Source organism: Corythoichthys intestinalis, chromosome 9 (assembly GCF_030265065.1).
Source record: "Corythoichthys intestinalis isolate RoL2023-P3 chromosome 9, ASM3026506v1, whole genome shotgun sequence".
Lineage (NCBI taxonomy): Eukaryota > Metazoa > Chordata > Actinopteri > Syngnathiformes > Syngnathidae > Corythoichthys > Corythoichthys intestinalis.
In genome coordinates, this window is record NC_080403.1 from 16,496,836 (window position 1) to 16,521,298 (window position 24,463).

General features: G+C 41.1%; 2 protein-coding genes across 7 annotated transcripts in view; one reads left to right on the forward strand and one right to left on the reverse strand.

Annotated features, from left to right (window-relative positions):
- LOC130921367 (E3 ubiquitin-protein ligase RNF123) overlaps positions 1-4,291 on the forward strand; it is a 63,544-nt gene extending 59,253 nt beyond the window's left edge. For 2 of the 3 annotated variants that reach the window (XM_057845184.1, XM_057845185.1), the window contains 2 exons: positions 408-493; positions 572-802. In XM_057845184.1, the coding sequence (XP_057701167.1) occupies positions 408-493; positions 572-677 (192 nt within the window). In that variant the 3' untranslated portion in view covers positions 678-802. Of the gene's footprint in view, positions 1-407; positions 494-571 lie in introns of all 3 variants that reach the window. The other variant, XM_057845183.1, reaches the window with a different exon arrangement.
- Positions 338-23,921, reverse strand: nicn1 (nicolin 1). 4 transcript variants are annotated; one of them, XM_057845190.1, is made up of 7 exons: positions 18,778-18,895; positions 11,233-11,403; positions 10,974-11,156; positions 3,611-3,727; positions 3,473-3,538; positions 3,304-3,415; positions 338-1,268 (listed from the first exon to the last, which is right to left on the reverse strand). In XM_057845190.1, exons 2-7 carry the CDS (start codon positions 11,368-11,370, stop codon positions 1,192-1,194), a joined length of 693 nt encoding a protein of 230 aa, XP_057701173.1. In that variant the 5' UTR covers positions 11,371-11,403; positions 18,778-18,895; the 3' UTR covers positions 338-1,191. The 4 variants fall into 4 exon arrangements, with proteins under 4 accessions (XP_057701173.1, XP_057701174.1, XP_057701172.1 ...); XM_057845191.1 differs by having other exon boundaries at positions 1,147-1,268; positions 3,304-3,414; positions 3,476-3,538; XM_057845189.1 differs by lacking the exons at positions 338-1,268; positions 18,778-18,895 and adding an exon at positions 22,172-23,921 and having other exon boundaries at positions 2,430-3,414; positions 3,476-3,538.
- Between the last annotated feature and the right edge of the window lie 542 nt (positions 23,922-24,463).

Genomic DNA, 24,463 nt, shown 5'->3' on the forward strand with positions numbered 1-24,463 from the left:
ATAATAGCTGGGGAGGGGTGTGCATCAATAATCGAATCGTAGCCTTTGAATCGTAATCGAATCGTTAGGTGGCCAAAGATTCCTACCTCTAGTGCCCAGTGCAAAGTCTTGCAAAAAAAAAAAAAAAAAAAAAAACTTTTTCATTCGGGACAATGGAGGTCAAAACCATTGGGTCGCACTTGAGATGAGAATAAAAACAGCGGTCTGTAGCAACAGTTCTATGTTTACAGTGAAATAAAATGTTTTTTTTCTTCATCAGAAATTGTTGCGACATGTTTTGGTCTTCAATAATAATTTAAATGTCTTAAAGTTGTCTTTAAAACCATTAAATTTAGACTTAAAACGGTGCAAGAACCCTGTCCACGGGTATGACATCTGGGTGCGTTTTGTCTTTTTTGCGCTTGCAGCCGACGAGCGAGGACGACCTTTGCCCCATCTGCTACGCGCACCCCATCTCTGCCGTCTTCAAGCCCTGCTCGCACAAATCTTGCAAGTCGGTGGCGTTCGCTCACACGTGTGTTCTTTCCCGCCTGGTTGTGTTTCTAAGCGAGTTCTCGCACTCCCTTTTTAGGGCCTGCATCAATCAGCACCTGATGAACAACAAAGATTGTTTCTTCTGCAAAGCCACCATCACAGGGGTGGACGACTACATCAAGACCCCTGCCTCGTCCTCCTAACACATGCATGCTGCTCCCAGAGCGTCGCGTCGGCGGCCTCCGTTGCACTTGTGTGTCTATTCCTTTGCTGTGTTTTCTCTCATGCAATTAAATTATTCATCACCGACAGGACGTGCACGTTTTTGACTAGAAAATAGTTGTTAGACGAGTCGTCATTGACCTCCGCCGGCGTCCCATTGATAAACTCCCGAAAATAGCCACGGTCAGACGAGGAGGAGGAAGGACATCTTGTCTATTTTTGCCGTAACACAATCTGCGCGTGCGAGCGGTACAGTCATTTGTTATTTCAGAATCAAATATGAATGAGCTCATCTTGTTGTCATGGTGACTTATCAACTGAAAAACCACGTAAAGGCGCGCGTCGCCCCCTGCGGGACGACTACCGAACTACGGTCATCCCAAACAGCGTTCATTTGTTTTTGGAGTGCAGCGCCTCCTTTCTGGACAGCTAGTGGCTAACAGCCTCTGGCTTACAAATGAAATGTTTTCTTCCATTTTACTTTTATTCACACTGTCAAACAAGAACAGAACAACAGAAATGAACAGCTTTTATGTCAGCGATAATGATTGAATGTCGTAACAGCCATCCACCTGCGAAAAAAATGAAAAAAAAAAACATTGGAAAACCAGCATGAATATTAACTCATTGGATGGCATTGACAGCAATAGACGTATAGCCCATTTGAACTCTCCCACTTGAAATAGATTGGACATCTCATAACTACCATAATTTTCAGACTAAAAGCCACTACTTTTTTTCATTTTGAATCCTGCGGTTTCCAGTGTGGTTTATTTGTTGATCCATTTGGCTTAATAGGTACCACTTAATTTGACAATGATGACAACTAGAGGTGTGCAAAATTTCCGATTCTTAGATTATTCGCGATTCGGCCGTGGAAGATTCGAGAACGATTCACAAACATCCAAATTTCGATTATTGAAATATGCCAAGTAAAGCGGAAGTACACAACACTCAGCGCGCCGCGCGGTCTTCGGGACGGAACGGAGCGAGAGTAGCTAAACATCATGCTTCCCATTACCCGGCCCCTCGGGTAATGCCAATGCTCAACTCACGGCTATAGCTCAACTCATGCAACAAGATAAAAAAACACAACAACATACCTGACTGCTGCCGAAAAGCTGCTACAAAGTACATCCATATAATGTTACGGTGGATATCATTTATATAGGACTAGATGCAATATAGATTTGGTAGTGTTAGCAGCACATCTACAAAAAGCTAGATACGGGCGTTATAAACGGCCGCCATCTTAAAGCAGTACACTTCCCTGCAAGGCTGTTGTAGCGAACCTTCCAAGCAAACCAAATTAACTTTTTATCTAAAATACTCCTAAATCGGTAAAATATTGACTTGAATCCATCTTTTAAAATAGTTTTAAAACTTTCACATGTCGAAAGTAGACAAAAGGGAAATTATGGAATAACGGGAGCAATTTTAACAACTTTAACGGTTGATTCACAACATTAAATTAATTGAATGTAGTTTAAAGCTGCTGATACAGAATGGGGACTGGAGTTTTTTATTTAATGTTATTTTTGTATATTTGTTTACTGCTATATGTTAACTTGAAACTGAAATAGTAGTGTGGTTTAGCCTGAGAGTATTTTTGAACAATTTTGGAACTAATGTACAAAACATTTAAAAAAAAAAAAAAGGAGGGGGGTGCATCAATAATCGTTTTATAATCGAATCGGAGCCTCTGAATCGTAATCGTAGTCGAATCGTTAGGTACCCAAAGATTCCCAGCTCTAGTAATAACACTGTCATAAGACTAATAGTTATGACATGACACTATCATGGGCCTTACTGAATGCTTGTGTCATTAAGCATCTGGCAAATTATGTCACTAATACCATTTATATCCAGCTTGGATCTTTTACATCCATTTAAAAGTGAGATAATTTGCCCGATAACAATAAATGACATTTGTTATAAGCATTCATACATGCTCATGACAGTGTCATGTCATAATTATGATTGTCTAATGACAGCCTTATGGCCTTATAAAGTGTTACCAAATACCATAACTCGCAATTAATGAAACAACTGGAACAGTAACTGAAGAATTAGCACAGAACATGAATTGTATTATTTACATCTGTAGTGCTGCAATGCATGCTAGGAGGCATGTTGGACAACAGTGTTGACGGCAGGTCGCAGCAGAGGTTGACTGTCTCCCCCAAAGGAGCAGTTTGGGCCAAATGAAGCCTATTGAAGCAATGAAGCTTTGCAGCCAATTGGTTCAAAGCTTCATAGTGGTTCATTTAGTCTTATGACAGTCGTATGATGCCGCTATCAAAGTGTTACTGTTTTGTTGTAAACATTCCATAATACAGTGAGGACAGCTGCGGCTTATAGTCCAGTGCAGCTTATCAATGAACAAATGCCATTTTCGTACCCAATTTGGTGGGTAGCGGCTTATAATCAGGTGCGCCTTACAGTCTGAAAATTACGGTAATTTGGTGGGAGGATCTGTCTTGCAGAACAATTGTTGAGAATAGTGCAGCGTAACGCCTGCCTGTTTGATTTTGGGTGAACTATGTGGAAGTGAATGGATGAGCTGTCATTTTTGGTGCCATAAAGAGTCGAGTAAGTGCCACTAACGTCGAAGCGTCCGACGGAGGCGGTGGAGGTCTGACTGGCCTGCATGACTTGGCTGAGTGCCCACATCTGCTGGAGGCTCCGAGACACGCCCGCCGCGTCCACCGCCGGGCCCTACCAACACACAAATGGAGCGGCGTTTACGAAAGAAACGGCCCGTTCGATTCAGGTGTACCTGCACGGGCGGGTCGACCGTCTCCAGGGCCAGCAGCCATTCCGAGAGCTCCTTGTCCGGCTCCTGCAAAGCGCCAACATAGAAAAAGGGTTTTCCCTTTAAAACAAAATAAAAAAACAAGTGCGTTTTACATACGGGTGGGGGCGCGCGTGGGTAAACGCGGACGTCCTCTACTCCGAATGAGGACCAGGACCACGACGGCTGCTTCAGGATCAGTCGCACGCAAGACACCTCGTCAGCGGACACTTGCAACTGAGCACAAAGCACATCATGCTATTGGCAACTTAAAAAATACAATTGCTTCATAATGATATTGACGGGACACATTCCCCAGACACGCCTTCAAGTAGGGGGCTGTCCCACACTCCGCTTCAGTCGCTCGAAGTCGGTCGGTTATTCTCAAACAAATGCAGCGATCCAAGGACAGATTTAGGTTGAAAAAGTACGAAAGCTGTACCGCAAAGAAACAGGAAGGATTGTCTCAGGAGTAATTTGTTCGAGGATTCAAGGTAATTATTATATTTTCCGTACCATGCATGCATTTTGAAACGTAAAAAAAATCAATGGAAGAAATGCCATGGTAAGCGCTGTGGTATTGGTGTCATAATTTGCAATATTTACGTAAAATAAATGTTAACTGCCCTTTTTTTTTTTTGCTTTCAACCAGGAATCGAGACTGTTTTACGTTCATATCTACAAAGAATTCAGGGATTAAAGCATTTATTCACAAGAATGTTCAATGTAAAAAGCTCTTTGTCTATGTTTCCACTCGTTCAGCTTTGACGGAGATAGCTCCCCTATTAATCGGCACCACGTCCTGTCAATATATTATTAAGTCTATGGGCGTGTTACAAAGAAAAAACTCAAACGACGAGAACAAAGTGATATAATATTATGAGAGTAGTCATACCTTGTCATATTATGAGATTAATGAGAAATATTACGAATTTTAAGTCATACGTTATAATACTTGGGCTGCAGCTATCGATTATTTTAGCAGTCGCTTAATCTAGTTCGAATAATTGAGTTATTGGTTTACGAACATTCAATTTATTGCAGAATAAATGTTCGGAGCTGTAGAACAAAGGCTTGTTAAGATTGCCCTCTTAAAAAAGCATTAAATGTGAATAAAAAATAAAATTCATTAATTTAAAAATAAAATACCTGAGCTAAGCCTCAAACGGTATAAAAAAAGATGAAATGAGAATTCTAACAAAAGAAAAATGGGCTAACTTGCGTTGCAAAAGTCCGCTAGCTTAAATGCTACAAAATGCTAACGTTGTTTTACAATGCTCTTGACATATACAATATCCTAAATTATGCATGCATTAGAAAAAAAATTAGCTCAAACAAAACTTACCTTATGTTGGTCTTAACAGGGAGCAGTTGGATTCAGCCATGTTAAATGAGTTATGTCATATTCACTCTTGCCACTAGAAGGCAGTGTATCCATCCAAATCAATAAAACTAAGTGCAAACACTTTCAAAACAAACCATTACGATGCTACTCCAATTAAACGAATACTTGAAGCAGCAAAATTTGATTCGAAGCTATTTTCTAATAGAATTACTTGAGTTAATTGTTGCAGCACTATATAATACGAGAGAAAATTGGCGATATTATGAGAAAAAAGTAATATTCCAATATACAGTATTACGAGGAGAAAAAGTCAAATTGTCATGTAACTTTAAATAATTTTACCAGACTAAATTTGGTATCGTACATATCCGTTCGTATGGCTGCAGTAAGGCTAATTTAGCAAAATTAGTTGCTACGTACTTCACATAGCTCTGAATGTTACATTATTAGCTGGAAAAAAAATCCTTTTATTGATTGTAATTTGGTGTTGATGAGCCAAAAGATGAAGGATTTCCTTATATGTGAAAGCGATTGTTAAATTTGAGATGCTCGCAGTATTGTTATTGTTAGCGAGGTCGTGATCCAATCACGTGACTAGAAATCGGGCTGATCGCGCCATTTTTCAGAGGATCAGAAACGGTGAAAGGATCGGGTTTTAATTTAAAAAGCTTGTATCTGCTGGGAAAATGCTGGTAGCTCTACGATAAAGGCACAAATGTGTTAATCATGGTTTAGTCATTCTTTGTTGTTGACAGGCTGTTTTTGGCAGCGCGAGTGAATTCGAGTGGACTCACTCAATGTAGCATTTCATCAAGACAAGCGTTTTTCTGATGAAGGCGGCACGGCGGAACAGTGATTAGAACGTCCACTTTACAGTTCTGAGATTGCGGGTCCAATCCCGGCTCTAGCCTTCCTAGGCAACTCCGCAACACAGTTATTGTGTCTTCGTGTCGCAGAGTCGCCATGTAAACTGCCCCTCCTAAAACAGCACTCGGTTCGGGTTAGCTTGTCGGCTAGCTGTCACGCCTCCTGGTTTGTTTACGCTTTCCGAAGCCGGGGCACGGAAATGACAAAAAACTCCGGTGGCATAAAATATAGTTTGGGAGGTGCAAGAAGTGGACAGTTTTGACCATTATGAAGTACCGTAATTTTGCCATGTCGTACTGAATAAATGCATTTTAATATTTCATGTTCCATTTAGCACAAGGCTGTTATTTGTCATGACCATACCATTTATTTAGCAATTGGGGACAAATACTTTGATAAAAAGAATAACCTGTAAAAATATTGGAGTAAAGAGACTGAAACAATGACATTTTGCGGCTGTCTTCGTCGCATTTTCATCATTCTGAATAATTCCCCCTCAATGTAGTGGCGCCACCAGGGGGTGGCCCTATAAATTTGTTGGCCACCCCGCTGGCCACCCCACTTGCCATATATCGTTAGATTGTTGTTACACAATACACCAAAGTATATCGGTAGCCGTGTCCTTCTCATATTCGCTTTGATTTTATTTGCAACTGCACTTTTCTGCCATCTGGTGGCAATTGTAAATAGAAAATTAATTAAAGCATAACTGTTCTACTCGATGCTTTTTGGCTGACGCAATCCTTAAGCGAGGGAGAAGGAAAAGGCAAGGGAGCCCACGAGGTTTGTGTACTTTCTTTATTTAATTTGCAATTATATCTCATACCTGTCAAGTTGTACGGTTTCGGCGTAATTTGTACAAGTCAGCACTGATTTTTAAATGTGTACGCCGTACATTCAAAATCTGTACGTTTTTCGTGCATTACGTTTTTTTTCCCTCCGTTAGAGTGTTTTGACCATGTAGCAAACGCGATGCTAGGCTAGGTGGCTCCAATATCTCCTGACTGTAGCCAACAGCCTACAATCTACGCCTAGATATCAAATGCTTATAGAACTACAAGCAAAATGACAGACGGCAGCGTTAATAAACGGCCGCCATTTTGAAGCAGTAGACTTCACAGAAAGGCACTGTTGTAGTGAACCTTCGTAGCGAACCTAAGTAACTTTAATACTCCTAAATCGGCAAAATCTTGACTTGAATCAATCTTTAAATGATGAAACAGTTTTAAAACTTTAACATGTCGAAAGTAGACAGAAGGGAACTAATGCAAAAACGGTAGCAATTTTAACAACTTTAACAGTTGATTCACAACATTAAACGATTTCCAAATATAGCAAAGGTTGCTATGTTTGTTTTTTTTTAATGAAAAAACAAAACAAAACAAAAAACATGAAAGGTAACACCAGTTACTTTGCCAAGTAACTAATTACTCTTACCTTCAGGTAACTGAGTTACTTACTCAATTACTTTTTGGGAGAAGTAATTTGTAACTAATCACTTTTTAAAAGTAAGATTACCAACACTGATTATGTAGATGAAGTCTGCAGAATGAAAAGTGACGAAAGCCAAGATTTCATTCTGACAATTTGTTGCCGAACACAATTTGCCTGCAACTATTGCTGATCATTTCTCAGAATTAGCAAAAAAAAATGTTCCCTGATTCAAAGATTGCATCGGTAAGTTAATTTTATCAAGTGACCTTTTTAATTTGTAATTGGACACACTAACGAACTACCTTCAAGTCAACCTGAATTGCGAGCTGAAGTGCAGCCATCAAGACATGATAGAAATTGCCAAAAGTGCTTCATACAATTATAACAAAAGTCACTGTTAAATTTTAGTAATCATGATATTGCTGATGATATTGTTCTTTGATTGCACCAGGTTATATGTTACAATATTATAAATAAATTCATATCATTTAAAACATTTGAGTTTTATTATTGTTTCATATTGCGAGCTATATAGAGCGTTGTAGGATTAGTCGCCAATTTGTAAGGGCATACATCACTATTTGTAAGATTGCCAACGGCCTCGGGTTGACAGGTATGATCTCTGTATTATTTCTTAAGTGTATTTTTCGTTGTGTATTAGTGTTGTATCGGTCGCGAACGATTCGTTCTTTTTGAACGAATTGTTTGGGTGAACGAGACCGAACTAATCACCATCTGCACTGATTCGTTCTATGAAGTTGGTGGCGCTTGTTCGCTGCGTGGGAGGGCGTTGAGCAAGCGGCAGCGTCTTCTGACATCGCACACGACCAATCAGACGCCAGCCTCATCGCGGGCAGGGGAGGGAGCGGAAACAGAATCATGGCGTATGTCACTCATTTCCACGTGTGGCCAATATGCAGCCAGCGTGCAGGCAGGGGGGAAAGACTGAGTTTTGTCACTTCCCGTTCAGTGATTCGGTCCTCCGGTTCCTGACCTAGCTTGCTGCTAACTTGACTTTCCAGTAATGACTATGCGGTGAACGAGTCATAAAATGAAAGGAAACGACTTTGTCACATATTTGTTAACGTGGAGCCTATCAAATGCTGCTCAAAAAGACAAAAACACCACACAAATCTAGCGAGCATGGTTTAGTGTTCTACTTTTCTCAACAGACTCGGGACTGTGCCTATGACGATATACAGTACTATCAAATTTACAGTAATTTAAAACACGCGTAGCTACGAGGCAAGCAAAACCTGAGCTGCGGTCGCGTGAAGGCAGTGAAGCGGGCAGAGAACTGTCACTATATGGAGGCTTCATGGCAGCGATATGTACCTCATATGTGCACAGAAAAAAAATAATATTTAGTATGATCACCATAATACTGATTTGCAATGAAACTGTATATACATGTCAATTTTTTCCGAGTGTTTTTTTTTTATTTTTTTCGTGTCAGAGGGTGTCGGTTGGTTTGACAAATTATGTCAATCCGTCCATCATGTGCTACTCAAGCGCCCCAAAAACAAAGCGCGCGGACACGGGAGATGTCGCAATATGTCTACATTTTTCTTAACAGACTAATGAGAGTAGAAAGGCGAAATCATAAAGCAAACAATTATTTCTCGTCAGCATTTGACGATCTGAGATGCGGGGACGACAGGGGAGCTGACCGGATTATTTTATTTATTAATACCAGTGCAAAAATTCAAAACGATCATCTTAATAATAAGAAACAAAAATACAACAGAGCGAGAGGTTAATATGATGTGTTGGCCGTTCCATAATTAGAAATTAAACTTTCGATTTATTTTTATTTTCGTGACAGCAGGCATGCCGCGTTGGCTGTTAGCAGCAGCATTGTATATGTGAGCAAGATCATGCTAAAGAAAGTCCGTGCGCCCCCGACCCCAAACCCCGACTTCCCCCTCAAAAGGAAAATGTTTAACCGTGTCCTAATTCGAAATGCAAGCACGAGCCATGACTTTGAGCCCATAGAACTAGGACAGACGACGCGGAAGTTCTCCCTCGCTTTTGCAGCAGCGGGAGGGAGACGAGGCTGTCTCTGAGAGCAGAATGATATCGCCTGTCACTCATTTCTGAAACTACGACGAGTGGTCAATGTGCAAGAGAGGGAGGGACCAAGCAATGTCACTTCCCGTTCAGTTATACTGCGAAGCGGTCTTTGGTGATTCGTTCGGCAACGTCACTTCCCGTTCACTAACCGAACGATTCATTTGGGTGGGGAGGGAGATGAGGGGGGCGAACGATTCGTTGAACGATTCGTTTGAACGAATCGTTTTACTGAACGAACCGGAATGGATTCGTTTACTCAAGTGAACGACAGATCCCGTCACTATTGTGTATGTGTTTGACCAGTTCTCACGGGTTGCCAAGGCTTGTCAAGAGCGAATTAAACCCTGATTTTTAATCAAACTTCGTGTCGTGCTCGTTGCAACATCCGGAGGAATCTTCATAATGAAAACCTGAAATTATGGCTTTTAGTTTTGGTGTGCCACCCCAAGATTTTAAGTGGCCCCATCTGGCCACCCCTATGAAAAATTTCTGGAGGCGTCACTGCCTCAATGGGCTGAATTGTAAATCAGATGATACCATGACCCTGCCAACGTCATCCTCCTGTTGGGGATGCTAGAGCCCTATGATGGTAGGCGTGGCTAAAGGGCAGATGAAAAGACTAATTTCTCGTCTTCTGCGCTTTGCCAAATTGTTGTATAGAGTCAAATTATCTCAAAATATGATTCTAATTCACATAATAATGCTATTCAAGACTTTTTTTTATCCTGTTGTACGCACTTTAAAGTTAATTTCGCAGCACCCAATGACCCACAGAGCAATGTTTCCCAATTTGAAGGAATATATTCACTTTACTCGGACCAGTATACATTAATAACTGTGTATTAATGCATTAATGTATATGCGAATTAATGTTAACTATTGCATTACATTATTTTTTGTAATTTTGTAAAAATTAATATTAGATAAGGGATTATATGAATTATTAGAATGTTACTTACACATTAGTTTATGTCTAAAAATGCATTAACTAATGTTAATTAAGGGACCCTTATTGTAAAGTGTTACCGAATTATATGAATGTTATGGAGAGTAATAATGGAAAATGGAAAAATGTGGGTGCGCCTACATTTTGTGCTGGTGCAAAAGTTAGGCGCGCCAGTGCAGCCAATGCAAAAAAGTAAGTGTAGAGCCATAGCAATATATATTGCAAAGTTAATTTTTTTCAATAAATATGTATACGTTATCCACAACACTCCCTGAAAAAGAGGAAGAACTGTAAAAAAGTACAGTACTGTAACATGTTTGGAACTTTTGATCAAATGAATTTTTTTTTTTTTTCCGGCATTGAATCAGGACTTCTTATCGGCAGATTTGGGTTCAAAAATATGAGATAGGGACATTTCTAGTTATTGTTATTGCACTACATAATGTACGTAGCAGCTAAATTAGCCGCAGTGCTTGTTGTACATTTTACGAAAAGATAAAACTTTAATCTCAATAATTTGAAATATTATTTAAAGTTACCAAACATTACAACTTTTTTTCGTGTCAAATGTAAAACTATGTCCCATTAAAAAAATTGTTCTCATATTATGTAGTATTACAACTTTAATCTTGTAATATTACACCTTTATGCTCGTAATATCGCGACTTTTTTCTCGTGGTATTACAACATGACTTTATTCTTGTAATATTAGGACTTTAATCTGGTAGTATTATTATTTTATTCTCGTAGTCCCATTTTTTCTTTCTTTATTCAGCCCTAATTACTCCGCCGTCATGTCACGACTTGCGCACGACTACCTGTTTCCGATGTAAGTTGTAGTAGTCGTGGGCCCCTCCTTCGGTGTGGGGGTTTTTCATGAGTGGGCAGTCCCTGAGGGCCGTACACCACTTGGCTGGCGCCCCCTCCCGGCCGGGACTCCGCCTTTGCAGCCTGATGCTCAAGAAGGCTGTGTAGAAGTTCTTAAAGGAGATTCTCTCAATCTGACAACAGAACAGTGTGACTAGCACCACTCGCTAGAAAAAGATTGCCAAGCCACAGTAACGTCGGCGGACTCACGTCGACCGTCTTCCCTGGAGGCAGGACCACGTCCACGACGCACACGCCGGAGGGTCGCTCACGCGTCCCGCTTCTGAAGCCCAGGAAGACAGGCGGCTTAATCGTGCAGGCCACGTCCTCGGTCGTGGCGGCGCTCATCTTCGACAGGCAACAATCACGCACCGTGGTTATCTATTTGAACACAGAGTGCATACACGGACAAAATTAGTGAGGCTTCCAAGGACGGCGCTAGATGTCCGATCAATTTGAAGCGGGACGGTTTGCAGCAAATTTCGCACTCCACCATCTCGGTTCAAATGGATTGGACATCTACTAGTGATAAACTCATTTCAATTGACAGCAGGGGCTCAGGAAGACCTGCCAAAATGTCCTCAGGACGGCCATGTTGGTAGGGGCAGTCCCCATCAAATTCAAGGCATTGACATTATTTCCCAGCCGATTTTTGAAAGATTGTTTGATCATCTTCAAAGCATCTGCTAGTTACTCAGTGACTGTCATTGACAGCTCTAGACGTCCAATCCATTTGAAGCAGGAGGGCTAGCAGCGAAAGAATGAACATTCATTTCAAAATTTCTGCTTATTACCACCTACAAAAAATAGCCGGAATAAAGGAGCTTCTGATTAAACAAGACATGTAAAAACTCATGCATGCATTCATTTTCAGTAGGTTGGACTATTGCAACAGTATATTTACAGGTCTTAATAAAAAAAAATTTAAAAATCAGTCAGGAAGCTGCAGCTACTACAGAATGCTGCTGCCAGAGTCCTTACAAATACAAGGAAGCTGGAGCACATTACACCGGTTTTGAAATTGTTACACTGGCTTCCAGTGAGTCAAATGATAGACTATAAAATACTACTGCTCCTCTACAAAACACGTAATGGCCTTGGACCAAAATCCATGCTTCATTTGTTGGATCCCTATGAAGCATCTAGACCCCTAAGGTTGTCTGGAAATAGTCTCCTGTATGTTCCAAGAACAAGAACCAAGCAGGGTGAGGCAACATTTAGTTATTATGCTCCTCATCTCTGGAACAAGTTACCTGAAGTTCTGAAGTGTGCTCAAACTGTTAGCTCCTTTAAAACACGGCTAAAAACGCTTTCGTTTATCACAGCCTATTCACAACTGTCTATATACAGTGGGGCAAATAAGTATTCAGTCAACCACCAATTGTGCAAGTTCTCCCACTTGAAAAGATTAGAGAGGCCTGTAATTGTCAACATGGGTAAACCTCAGCCATGAGAGACAGAATGTGGAAAAAAACGCAGAAAATCACATTGTTTGGTTTTTTAAAGAATTTATTTCTAAATTACAGTCGAAAATAAGTATTTGGTCACCTACAAACAAGCAAGATTTCTGGCTGTCAAAGAGCTCTAACCTCTTCTAACAAAGTCTAACGAGGTCTAACGAGGCTCCACTGTTTTAACTCATTGGTATAAAAGACACCTGTCCACAACCTCAGTCAATCACACTGCAAACGCCACTATGGCCAAGGCCAAAGAGCTGTCAAAGGACACCAGAGACAAAATTGTAGACCTGCACCAGGCTGGGAAGACTGAATCTGCAATAGGTAAAACACTTGGTGTAAAGAAATCAACTGTGGGAGCAATTATTAGAAAATGGAAGACATACAAGACCACTGATAATCTCCTTCGATCTGGGGCTCCATGCAAGATCTCACACCTTGGCGTCAAAATGATAACAAGAACGGTGAGCAAAAATTCCAGAACCACACGGGGGGACCTAGTGAATGACCTACAGAGAGCTGGGACCACAGAAACAAATGCTACTATCAGTAACACAATGCGCAGCCAGGGACTCCTCCTGCACTGCCAAAAGTGTCCCCCTGCTAGAGAAAGTACACGTCCAGGCCTGTCTGCGGTTCGCTAGAGAGCATTTTGACGATCCAGAAGAGGACTGGAAGAATGTGTTATGGTCAGATGAAACCAAAATAGAACTTTTTGGTAGAAACACAGGTTCTCGTGTTTGGAGGAGAAAGAATACTGAATTGCATCCGAAGAACACCATACCCACTGTGAAGCATGGGGGTGGAAACATCATGCTTTGGGGCTGTTTTTCAGCAAAGGGACCAGGACGACTGATCTGTGTAAAGGAAAGAATGAATGGGGCAATCTATCGAGAGAATTTGAGTGAAAATCTCCATCATTCAGCAAGGGCATTGAAGATGAGACGTGGCTGGGTCTTTCAGCATGACAATGATCCCAAACACACAGCCAGGGCAACAAAGGATTGTCTTCGTAAGAAGCATTTCAAGGTGCTGGAGTGGCCTAGCCAGTCTCCAGATCTCAACCCCATGGAAAATCTGGGGAGGGAGTTGAAAGTCCGTGTTGCCCAACAACAGCCCCAAAACATCACTACTCTAGAGGAGATCTGCATGGAGGAATGGGCCAAAATACCAGCAACAGTGTGTGAAAAGCTTGTGAAGAGTTACAGAAAACGTTTGGCCTCCGTTATTGCCAACAAAGGAACATAACAAAGTATTGAGATGAACTTTTGGTATAGACTAAATACTTATTTTCCACCATGATTTGCAAATCAATTTTTTAAAAATCAAACAATGTGATTTTCTGTTTTTTTTCCACATTTTGTCTCTCATGGTTGTGGTTTACCAATGTTGACAATTACAGGCCCCTCTAATATTTTCAAGTGGGAGAACTTGCACAATTAGTGGTTGACTTAAATATTTATTTGCTCCACTGTATTTCAAATTTCAAACTACCGTATTGGCCCGAATATAAGAAGTTGTTTTTTGTATTGAAATAAGACTGAAAAAGTGGGGGTCGTCTTATATTCTCCGTCTAGACATTATACCCATTCACGACGCTAGAGGGCGCCAGATATCATTGAAGCGATGTTCTGTCATGACAGATCTCAGCTACTTTCAAGTTTAACCAGTTTACATTATTTTATTGCAATGTTTTTCCGTATTCAGATTTGTTTCAAGACTACAGTTACAGTTAGACTTCACTTTGATGGCCAATGCAGTTATTGCAATTTTGTTGTTTTATCACAATAGATTGGTTCATTTACATTTCAAAAACCAGAGACCTTTCATTTACGAATGCAATTGCTCTTTAGTTTACATATTTAAAAGTTCAGATATTAAGATTTGAATGAGGCAAAATAACATGCTTTATTCTCAAATATATTGTTATAATTATTTGTTTCACTCAAATATATTGTTATAATCATTTGTTTCAGATGTACTGTAATTATTTTCTGTATACAATTTAATTTGGTGTTCAAAAAGTCTTTTTTCAAACTTGAGTCTTGAAAAAGAGGGGGTCGTCTTATAATCAGGGCCGTCTTATATTCGGGCCAATACGGTATTTACTTTTCATTCATTTTCTGCTTTATTTCCATTTCTGATTTCAATTATTATTTTTTAAATTATGTTAGTGATTTAATGTGATTTTTACGTATAATTTTATTTCCTGTTTCAGTTGTCTTTGTTTTAACGTTCTTTTTTATTTAATGTGATTTTTATTCATTGTGAAAATGTGATTTTTTACATGTGGATCTTCATGTGATGTAAAGCACTTTGACTTGCCTTGTGTTGAATTGTGCTGTACAAATACATTTGCCTTGAAAACTGATAACTCATTGGGATGTGGGGGTGCATGCCCCATAGGCCAGAAGAACAAGTTTTATTTTTTTCACGGCCAAACCCTTTAAAGTAGGAGCGTGGCAACGGATCATAGGCAGAGTTTGACTTTTGTGGCAGGGAGGGAAAAATGTTGATGACCCTGAAATGCAGTGTCAGCATAATATTAACTTAGTTACAAGATATATGCTCGGATAGTAGCTTAGCCCATGCTTGTACATGCAGGCATCCCAGCTGTGTGCGTGTGTGCGTGCGTGTTTTTCTGTCTTGCCTAGTGGAAAAGTAGACGCCTTATCCTTTTTGACTGAATATTCCAGCCAGCAACATTTATAATAATGTTAAAAATGAGTGGTTTTTTTCCCCCATCATTTTTTAGCATTTACGTTAGGCCTGTCACGATAACAAATTTTAGTGGGCGATAATTTATCTCATAAATCGTTGCGATATGTGATATTATTGCGCCCCACCCAAAAAAATAAAATTTAAACCAACAGTGAGAATACAGTATATATCATTAGATCAAGTACAACCATTTAAACGCAATAAATGTTCTCTTAAATTCAAAAATACCTTTTAAGAAATCACAACTAAAAAAGTAATAGACCATGCCTCTTTTAAGTAAAAGACAACAATATTACTACCACACAGAAACACAGAATAAATAAAATGCCTTTTTCAAGAAAAAAATAAAAATGCACTTAGTAACTTAAGCATTTAGGCAAATGAAAACTTTTCCCCTCATACCTTGTGCTATGGCGTTCCATGTGTAATATTCTGATTGGATGTTTTCCGAGGCACCCTGAAGCGCACGCAACGGTGATGTAGTTTTGTTCATGTGACGCGGCAGTGAGAGAGACAGACGTAGCCTGCTGAGAGCCACAGGTTGAGGAAGTATTGTTAGCGCCGTGTGTTAATAAAAAAGTTGTCAGCACGTCGTGTGTTTTTGAGATCATTGCCAGAAAAACACACATAATAGGACACCATCCAGCTTCCTTTTTAATGTTGTCCTTATAATGATGATCTCCTGCATCATAAATCACTTTGTGACTTTCCACCTCCATGATGGAGCATTCTTCGTCCATGTTCGCTGGTATTTAAACCGTGAATAAGCAACTAGGCTGTTGAGTCCACGCCCGGCTCAGCCCATTTTGACAGATGCGTCTCTAGCATATATAGAAAATAGCCTCAACCATCCGGCGGGCTTCAGCACGAAGATGTGTTTCGTGTATTTGGGCCTTGAGTCCTCGTCGCAGCATATTGCGTAGTTGGTAACAAGAAAGCCGAACTTTTAACAGCACATCTGCCGCACGCGTGGGCACGCACATACACGTGAGGCGATAAATCGCAGCGGGAAAATTACCGCCTTCATTTTTATTTACTGTGCGATAAATGCAATTATTGCATATCGCGACAGGCTTAGTTCACGTCTTTAGTGGAGCAAACCTTTGGCGGTGCTCTCCGGCGTTTCATGGTCTTCATTTTCAATCCTTAGTTCTCGCTGGGCAGTTGTTGTCGCTTTTGAAAGTTTAGGCTTGAAAAAATTACGTATATCCATTTTGCTTCTTTTGTCTTCAGGTGTTTTTTCTTTGGCTAGTCCCATGATCTGTTTGAAAAATAATTTCGACCCATTGTAAAAATATTTTTTTTCTTCATTTCATTCATTTATGTTGTTTGTTTTATTGCTTTACAACTTTTAGACATTTTACCGGCAAAATCTTAGTTTTAAATTCATATATTAGAAAGTCAATTATATGTAATGACATTTTCGGCCACAAGGGTCCCCCCTTAATCTCCGCGTATGCAGCGGATGCACATTCTCCCACGTCTACTAGTAGTGACAATCTCATGATTGGACATCCATCATAAAAATTAACTGAGTGCACGCCAGTGATGGCGATGGACGTCTGATCCGTTTGATCTGCTGCAATCATTCGTCAAAATTGGTCTTATCTCCTCACCCTAAACCTAATTCATTTATTCAGATTGAGAGAGTTTCTTTACAAGAGCAGTCACCATACTCAGCTCAAGTTTGCACTAAAATGTCAGTCATTGCACTGCTAATTCCACAGCATTGTCAAATGCATCTCACTTATAAGTGTAGTGGATAGTGCATATGCAATATTTGCACAATTATATCATAGCATTTTTGCACTGTTACATTAATATATACAGTGTAGGAGTGGGAACTTCTTGGTACCTCACGATACGATTTGCAATACAAAGATCACAAATAACGATGATCTGATGATATGGCGATACAACGATTATCGATACATTGGTCAGGAAATGATTCTTGAATATTCTACAAACAACTAATAAACAGAAAAACAAGCTTCTGCTGTGAATTGGAATGAGTTTATCACTAGTAGACGTCCAATCCATTTGAACTGGGAGGGTGGCAGCGAATGAACATTTGCTGCAATCCCTCCGACTTCAAACGGACTGAACGTCTATGGCTGTCAGTGGCAGTCAATGCCAGGCAATGAGGTAATTTTGGGCTATTTAAGGTCATTTACCTGTTGATTTTCAGTTACTTCCTGTTGATTTTGGGGTATTTTACGGGTCACTTCCTGTTTATTTTGAGTTACAGAACAGGAAGTGACCTGGGAATCACCCAAATGAATAGGCAGTGACTCAAACTCAACAGGAAATGACCTGTAAATGCTCGAATGAACAAACGTTCCCAGTCTAAATGGATTCGACGTCGTGCACCTTCAACCCAGCCTTAGAGTTAACTTAGACACTATTATGGTTGGAAGATTTAAGTAGCAACTTGTTGGTTCCTTTTTATTTATTTATTTTTTAGACATTGACACCTTTTTAAGACAATATCTCGATTTTTGGCAGGAGCATATGGAAAACCTTTTGTGATACAAAGTATCACTATATATCACCATTTCGATATTTTGTCACACCCCTACTACAGTGTATCACAAAAGTGAGTACACCCCTTGCATTTCTGCAGATATTTAAGTTTATCTTTTCATGGGACAACACTGACAATATGACACTTTGACACAATGAAAAGTAGTCTGTGTGCAGCTTATATAATAGAGTTAATTAATTTCCCCCTCAAAATAACTCAGAATATAGCCATTAATATTTAAACCCTCAAACCCCTGGCAACAATAGTGAGTACACCCCTTACAAATTACGTTCATCCCTAAATGTCCAAATTAAGTACTGCTGGTCATTTTCCCTCCAAAATGTCATGTGACTCGTTACAGGAGTGCTGTCAGCATTGCTGCAGAGATTGAAGAGGTGGGGGGTCAGCCTGTTAGTGTTCATACCATTCGCCGCACATTCGCCGAGACAGGCGGACTTTCAATAAAAGCTATAAAAAAATGAACTCTATTATATAAGCTGCACACAGACTACTTTTCATTGTGTCAAAGTGTCATTTTGTCAGTGGTGTCCCATGAAAAAACATACTTAATTATCTGCAGAAATGTGAGGGGTGTACCCACTTTTGTGATACACTGTATGCACAAACTGTCATTTGCACTATCATATAAGGTCAGCCGTTTGCCTCCTTGAGGACTGTAAATTGTGATATACGCACTTATTCACTGTATTCCCAAATTCCCAATCTGTGTACACTGCAATGTTAGCCTTATTGTACTTTAGCGTTTGATTTATGTGGTGCACTACCAAATTCAGACATGAATATCCGTTTTTTTTTTTTTTTTTTTTTTTTTTAACAATCTATCAAAGGGACGGCATTAGAAAACCATGCAAAATCATGCAATTTACCACGTAAACACGTTATAATATTTAAGGGTATGTAGATATTTCTCCTTCGATCAATGCTAGAATCCCCTTGCAGGCATATATTCATCAGTATCCTTTCCGTCAACTTTAATTTAACGTTAGCATTCATAAATGCTGCTGTTTGTTTAAAAAAAAAAATCGTACTCACGTTTTCCTACTTTAGGACCATGACCAGATCACGAAGCCAGGCTAGCGGCTATTAGCATTATTGCAAGGCTACTTCCGGCCTCTGGTAACCAGGGCGACGGGGCAAGTCAGCAAGAACGCTTCACCCTGTTGTTACATATAGTAGGCAGCCGAGGGCAGTCTTGTCCCGCGCCACGCTCAATAGCAAAGCAGAGCAGCCCCAAGAAATACGACAAGATGGCTTGAAAGGTGTATTGCAAAAATACTTGCCTGGCAGCATCAAGCCTTCCATTCCTTGCTTTCTCGGCCAAAAAAAGTCCGGTTTAAGTCCAAAAAGTACATTTATTGCTATTATAAAGTAAATATTTCAACCAAAGAAGGAGTAGGCAACCCACGGCTCTGGAGCTTCACGTGGCCTCCTTCTGGTAAAAAAAAAATAAAATAAAAAAAATAAAAAAAAATATATATATATATCACCGGCCACTTTATTAGGCACACCTGTTCAACTGCTCATTAACACTTAATTTCTAATCAGCCAATCACATGGCGGCAACTCAGTGCATTTAGGCATTTAGACATGGTTTAAGACAATCTCTTGCAGTTCAAACCGATCATCAGTATGGGGAAGAAAGGTAATTTGAGTGACTTTGAACGTGGCATGGTTGTTGGTGTTAGAAGGGCTGGTCTGAGTATTTCAGAAACTGCTGATCTGCTGGGATTTTCACGCACAACCATCTCTAGGGTTTACAGAGAATGGTCCGAAAATATCCAGTGAGCCGCAGTTCTGTGGGCGGAAATGCCAGAGGTCAGAGGAGAATGGCCAGAGTGGTTCGAGCTGATAGAAAGGCAACAGTGACTCAGATAACCACCCTTTACAACCAAGGTAGGCAGAGGAGCATCTCTGAACGCACAGTACGTCGAACTTTGAGGCAGATGGGCTACAACTGCAGAAGACCACGCCGGGTGCCACTCCTTTCAGCTAAGAACAGGAAACTGAGGCTACACTTTCCACAAGCTCTTCGAAATTGGACAATAGAAGATTGGAAAAACGTTGCCTGGTCTGATGAGTCTTGATTTCTGCTGCGACATTCAGATGGTAGGGTCAGAATTTGGCGTCAACAACATGAAAGCATGGATCCATCCTGCCTTGTATCAACGGTTCAGGCTGGTGGTGGTGGTGTAATGGTGTGGATATATATATATATATATATATATATATATATATATATATATATACATATATATATATATATATATATACATATATTAGGGCTGTCAAAATTATTGCGTTAACGGGCGGTAATTAATTTTTTAAATTAATCACGTTAAAATATTTGACGCAATTAACGCACATGTCCCGCTCAGACAGTATTCTGCCTTTTGGTAAGTTTTACAGCAAGGCTTTTTGTGCTGTCTAACAGCGAACTCTTGTGGTCGCTTTGCGACATGGTTTATTGTTTTCTTGCCAGTTCAATATGGCTGCACGACATCTCGGGCTGACGCCTACGTTGTAATGTTGTGCTTATATGATCCTTGGACAAGATTTGTCCGTAAGTATGGTTGTTGTAAAGAATGTACATATTATGTTAGTAAGCGAAATGTTATATTTTTTGTATGAGACGCTTTTTGTTTATGTTTAGTGAACCTGTATAGTGTGCTAAGCTAACGTTGCTGCTAATGCAATGCTTGTGTACTTTTTTTTGTAGTTTTACGACAGTCTAAAGAGGACAGTGGTTTGAGGCCATTTTATTAATAAATCAGATGAAAAAGGAAGAAGTCTGATTATTAAGGTGTCGTTCACTAGCTGTCTAGCTTTGGAAAAAGTAGACGCTTCGGAGTGAGGACAGCATAGACAGATTTAAATGACAGTAGAGTGAAATGCCCACTACAGTCCTTATGTACCGTATGTTGAATGTATATATCCATCTTGTGTCTTATCTTTCCATTCCAACAATTTATTTTACAGAATATATATATAATTTACAGAAAAATATGGCATATTTTATAGATGGTTTGAATTGCGATTAATTGCGATTAATTAATTTTTAAGCTGTGATTAACTCGATTAAAAATTTTAATCGTTTGACAGCCCTAATATATATATATATATATATATATATATATATATATATATATAATGTATGTATTAATATATATAATCACAGCTTAAAAATTAATAATTCGTAATTAATTGCAATTCAAACCATCTATAAAATATGCCATATTTTTCTGTAAATTATTGTTGGAATGGAAAGATAAGACAAGACGGACATAAACATTCAACATACTGTACATAAGTACTGTATTTGTTTATTATAACAATAAATCAACAAGATGGGATTAACATTATTAACATTCTGTTAAAGCGATCCATGGATAGAAAGACTTGTAGTTCTTAAAAGATAAATGTTAGTACAAGTTATAGAAATTTTATATTAAAATCCCACTTACTATTTTCATTTTAACAAAATTTGTAAAATTTTCAATCAAAAAGTAAACTAGTAGCTCGCCATTGTTGATGTCAATAATTACACAATGTTCATGGTGCTGAAACCCATAAAATCAGTCGCACCCAAGCACCAGCAGAGGGCGACAAAACTCCAAAAAACACAAGTAACAAGTGCACATGACACTGTGCTGTCATTTTAATCTGTTTGAGCGGGTTATGTGCGTTAATTGCGTCAAATACTTTAACGTGATTAATTAGAAAAATTAATTACCGCCCATTAACGCGATAATTTTGACAGCCCTAATATTTTCATACAAAGAAAAAAAACATTTGAAAAATAAAATTGTCACGTTCTGCTCCTGGTCAGAGTTTGTGTTGTTGCAGAGCCGACTGTGGGGGCGTTCCCGACGTCACACCTGCAGCTCATCAACAACAGTATAAAGACGCAGGCGATCCACTGGAAGGACGCCGAGATATTGATTCTTGCTGGTCGCCATTTGACATCCTTGCATTTCGAGTAACTTGCTACTTTGGTAATTTCGCACCCTCCGTGGGTTTTAGTCGCCAGTCGCTTTAGTTTTGTAAGCCTCTACCTTGTGCAGGTATGTGAGTGTATTTTAGTTGTTTTATTGGCTCTGTCTAGCACCTTGGTTTACCCTCGCGTTTGTGTATTGATCCCCGTCGACCTCCTGTCACGGACCCGTTTTGTTATTTCCCCTTTTTGCCGCGAATGCGTGTTTTTGTTTTGTATTTAATAAACCCATGTACGCTTCCTTCAGTCGTTTGTTGTCTGTTGTGAGGTCCAACCTTGTTTCCGCGTTCGCGGACCCTAACAGAATATCTCGGCCACAAGAATGGACCCCGTAGACAGCGAGTCCCAAGCCCCGGCGTCCTCAGACTCGAGGCAGCTTGTAGACCCGCACGATCGCGTTCTCCATGAGATCAGGTCAGCGATAAACGCTCTTACCGTTAACCTGCGCTTTCTCGAGGCACGTGTAGACCAGGTTTGCGCTCACCGCCCCGTCTCACCGGCGGTTACGGCATCCGTCCACGTTCCCCTCGCCTCTCCGCCGGCTCCGGCTTCCTCTCCGTTGCATGAGCCTAACATTCCGCACCCACCACGCTATGGGGGGGAACCCGGCTTGTGTGGGCAGTTTTTGCATCTGTGTTCGTTAGTTTTTGACCAACAGCCCCTCACGTATTCCTCCGATAGGTCCAGGGTTGCGTTCGTCATGAGCCTCCTCACCGGTAAAGCGGCCGCATGGTCGATGGCGATCAGCAATCATTACCTAGTGATACACGACTCATTTCCGGATTTTCTCGAGGAAATGAGGAGAGTTTTTGATCACCCTATTCGGGGTAAGGAGGCAGGTAGTCGCTTGCTCGACTTGACTCAGGGCAAACAGTCTGTAGCGGACTACTCCGTCTCCTTCCGCATTTTGGCAGCGGAGAGCGGCTTTGATGACGCGGCATTACGCTGTATATTTCGGAGGGGGCTACGCCCATTAGTAAAAGACGAACTAGCCGCCCGTGACGAAGCACGTGATTTGGAGGATCTTATAGGTCTGGCGGTGCGTTTGGACAATCGGCTTCTCGAACGGGAGCGTGAGAGAGGCGTGGAATGGCGTGACCGGTCGACGAGGGCCGTCATTGAGAGAGCTGATCCGAGGGCCGTCATCGAGAGAGCCGATCCAGCGGCGAGCAGGAGTGTCTTCAATCCGGCTTCTCCTCCCTCGCCTGGTCTCGGTGGGCAGTCTACAACAGGAGAGGCGCCCATGCAGCTCGGCGGGAAGCGGCTCAACACAAGGGAGCGTGAACGACGCATGGCGGCGCAGCTGTGCCTTTACTGCGGTGAGCCTGGCCATCGCGTCGCCTCTTGTCCATCAAACCCTCGTGCAGCCTGCAGGGGCGGACCTACTTCAAACAGCGGGCTCGCAGCGGGGAAGTCCCCCTCAAGAGGCACCCCACCGCGGCCATGTGAGTACCCGTCTACGGCCGCTAAAGCCGCAAGACAGCTCAAGAACACCAGACTGCAACTGCCTGGGATTATTACGGGGAACGGTCACAGCTTAAAGGTAACTGTCTTAGTTGATTCAGGGGCAGATGACTGCTTTGTGGATTATTCGGTCGTGGACTCGCTTGGTGGCTCCCTAATTAAATTGAAGGAGCCCCGGGAGGTACGGGACCTTAATGGAGACCTTGTTTTCACAGTTACCCACGAAACTGAAGCCCTCGCATTGGTTGTGTCTGGTAATCACGCCGAGCGTAGACCATTTTTTGTTATGCCAACCAAGTCTGCTCCAGTTGTTCTCGGGTTAACATGGTTAAAGCAGCACAACCCAGACATTGACTGGGAGGCCCCTAGGATCGTTAATTGGAGTGTTCACTGCCACTCCCATTGCTTACGTGCAGCGTCATCTTTCCCTGGAGCGTCAGTGCCGTCTAAGCCGGAACCGATCGATTTGTCCTTGGTGCCCTGCGAATACCATGACCTCAAGTTAGTTTTCAGCAAGACCCTAGCTAAGTCACTTCCTCCACATCGCCCCTATGATTGTTCCATCGATCTGGTTCCGAACGCCAAATTGCCCACTTCTAGACTCTACCAGGTGTCTAAACCGGAGCAGGGGGCCCTGAACGACTACATAACGTCGTCCCTCGCAGCTGGGCTTATCCGACCGTCCAAATCCCCAGTTGGGGCTGGGTTCTTTTTTATAAGTAAGAAAGATGAAACACTTCGCCCATGCGTTGATTACAGGGGTCTAAACGACATAACCGTCAAGAATAAATACCCCCTACCTCTCCTGGACTCTGCATTCGCTCCGTTGCAATCCGCCTCTGTTTTTACCACTCTTGATTTACGCGAGGCTTACCATTTGGTGAGGATAAAGGAAGGGGACGAGTGGAAAACGGCGTTTAACACTCCTATCGGCCACTTTGAGTATTTAGTTATGCCGTTCGGGCTCACTAACGCGCCAGCGGTTTTCCAGAACTTGATTAACGATGTTCTCAGAGACATGATCGGGCGGTTTTGTTTCATATATCTTGACGACATCCTTATTTTTTCCAGAAACCTTGATGAGCACAGGCAGCACGTACGTTTGGTCTTACAACGGTTACTCGAAAACCGGTTATATGTCAAAGCAGAGAAATGCAAGTTCCATTCCCAGTCGGTCCAGTTTCTGGGGTTCGTTGTGGAGAAGGGCCAGTTGAGAGCAGATCCAGCGAAGATACAGGCTGTGGTCGAGTGGCCTTCTCCGAC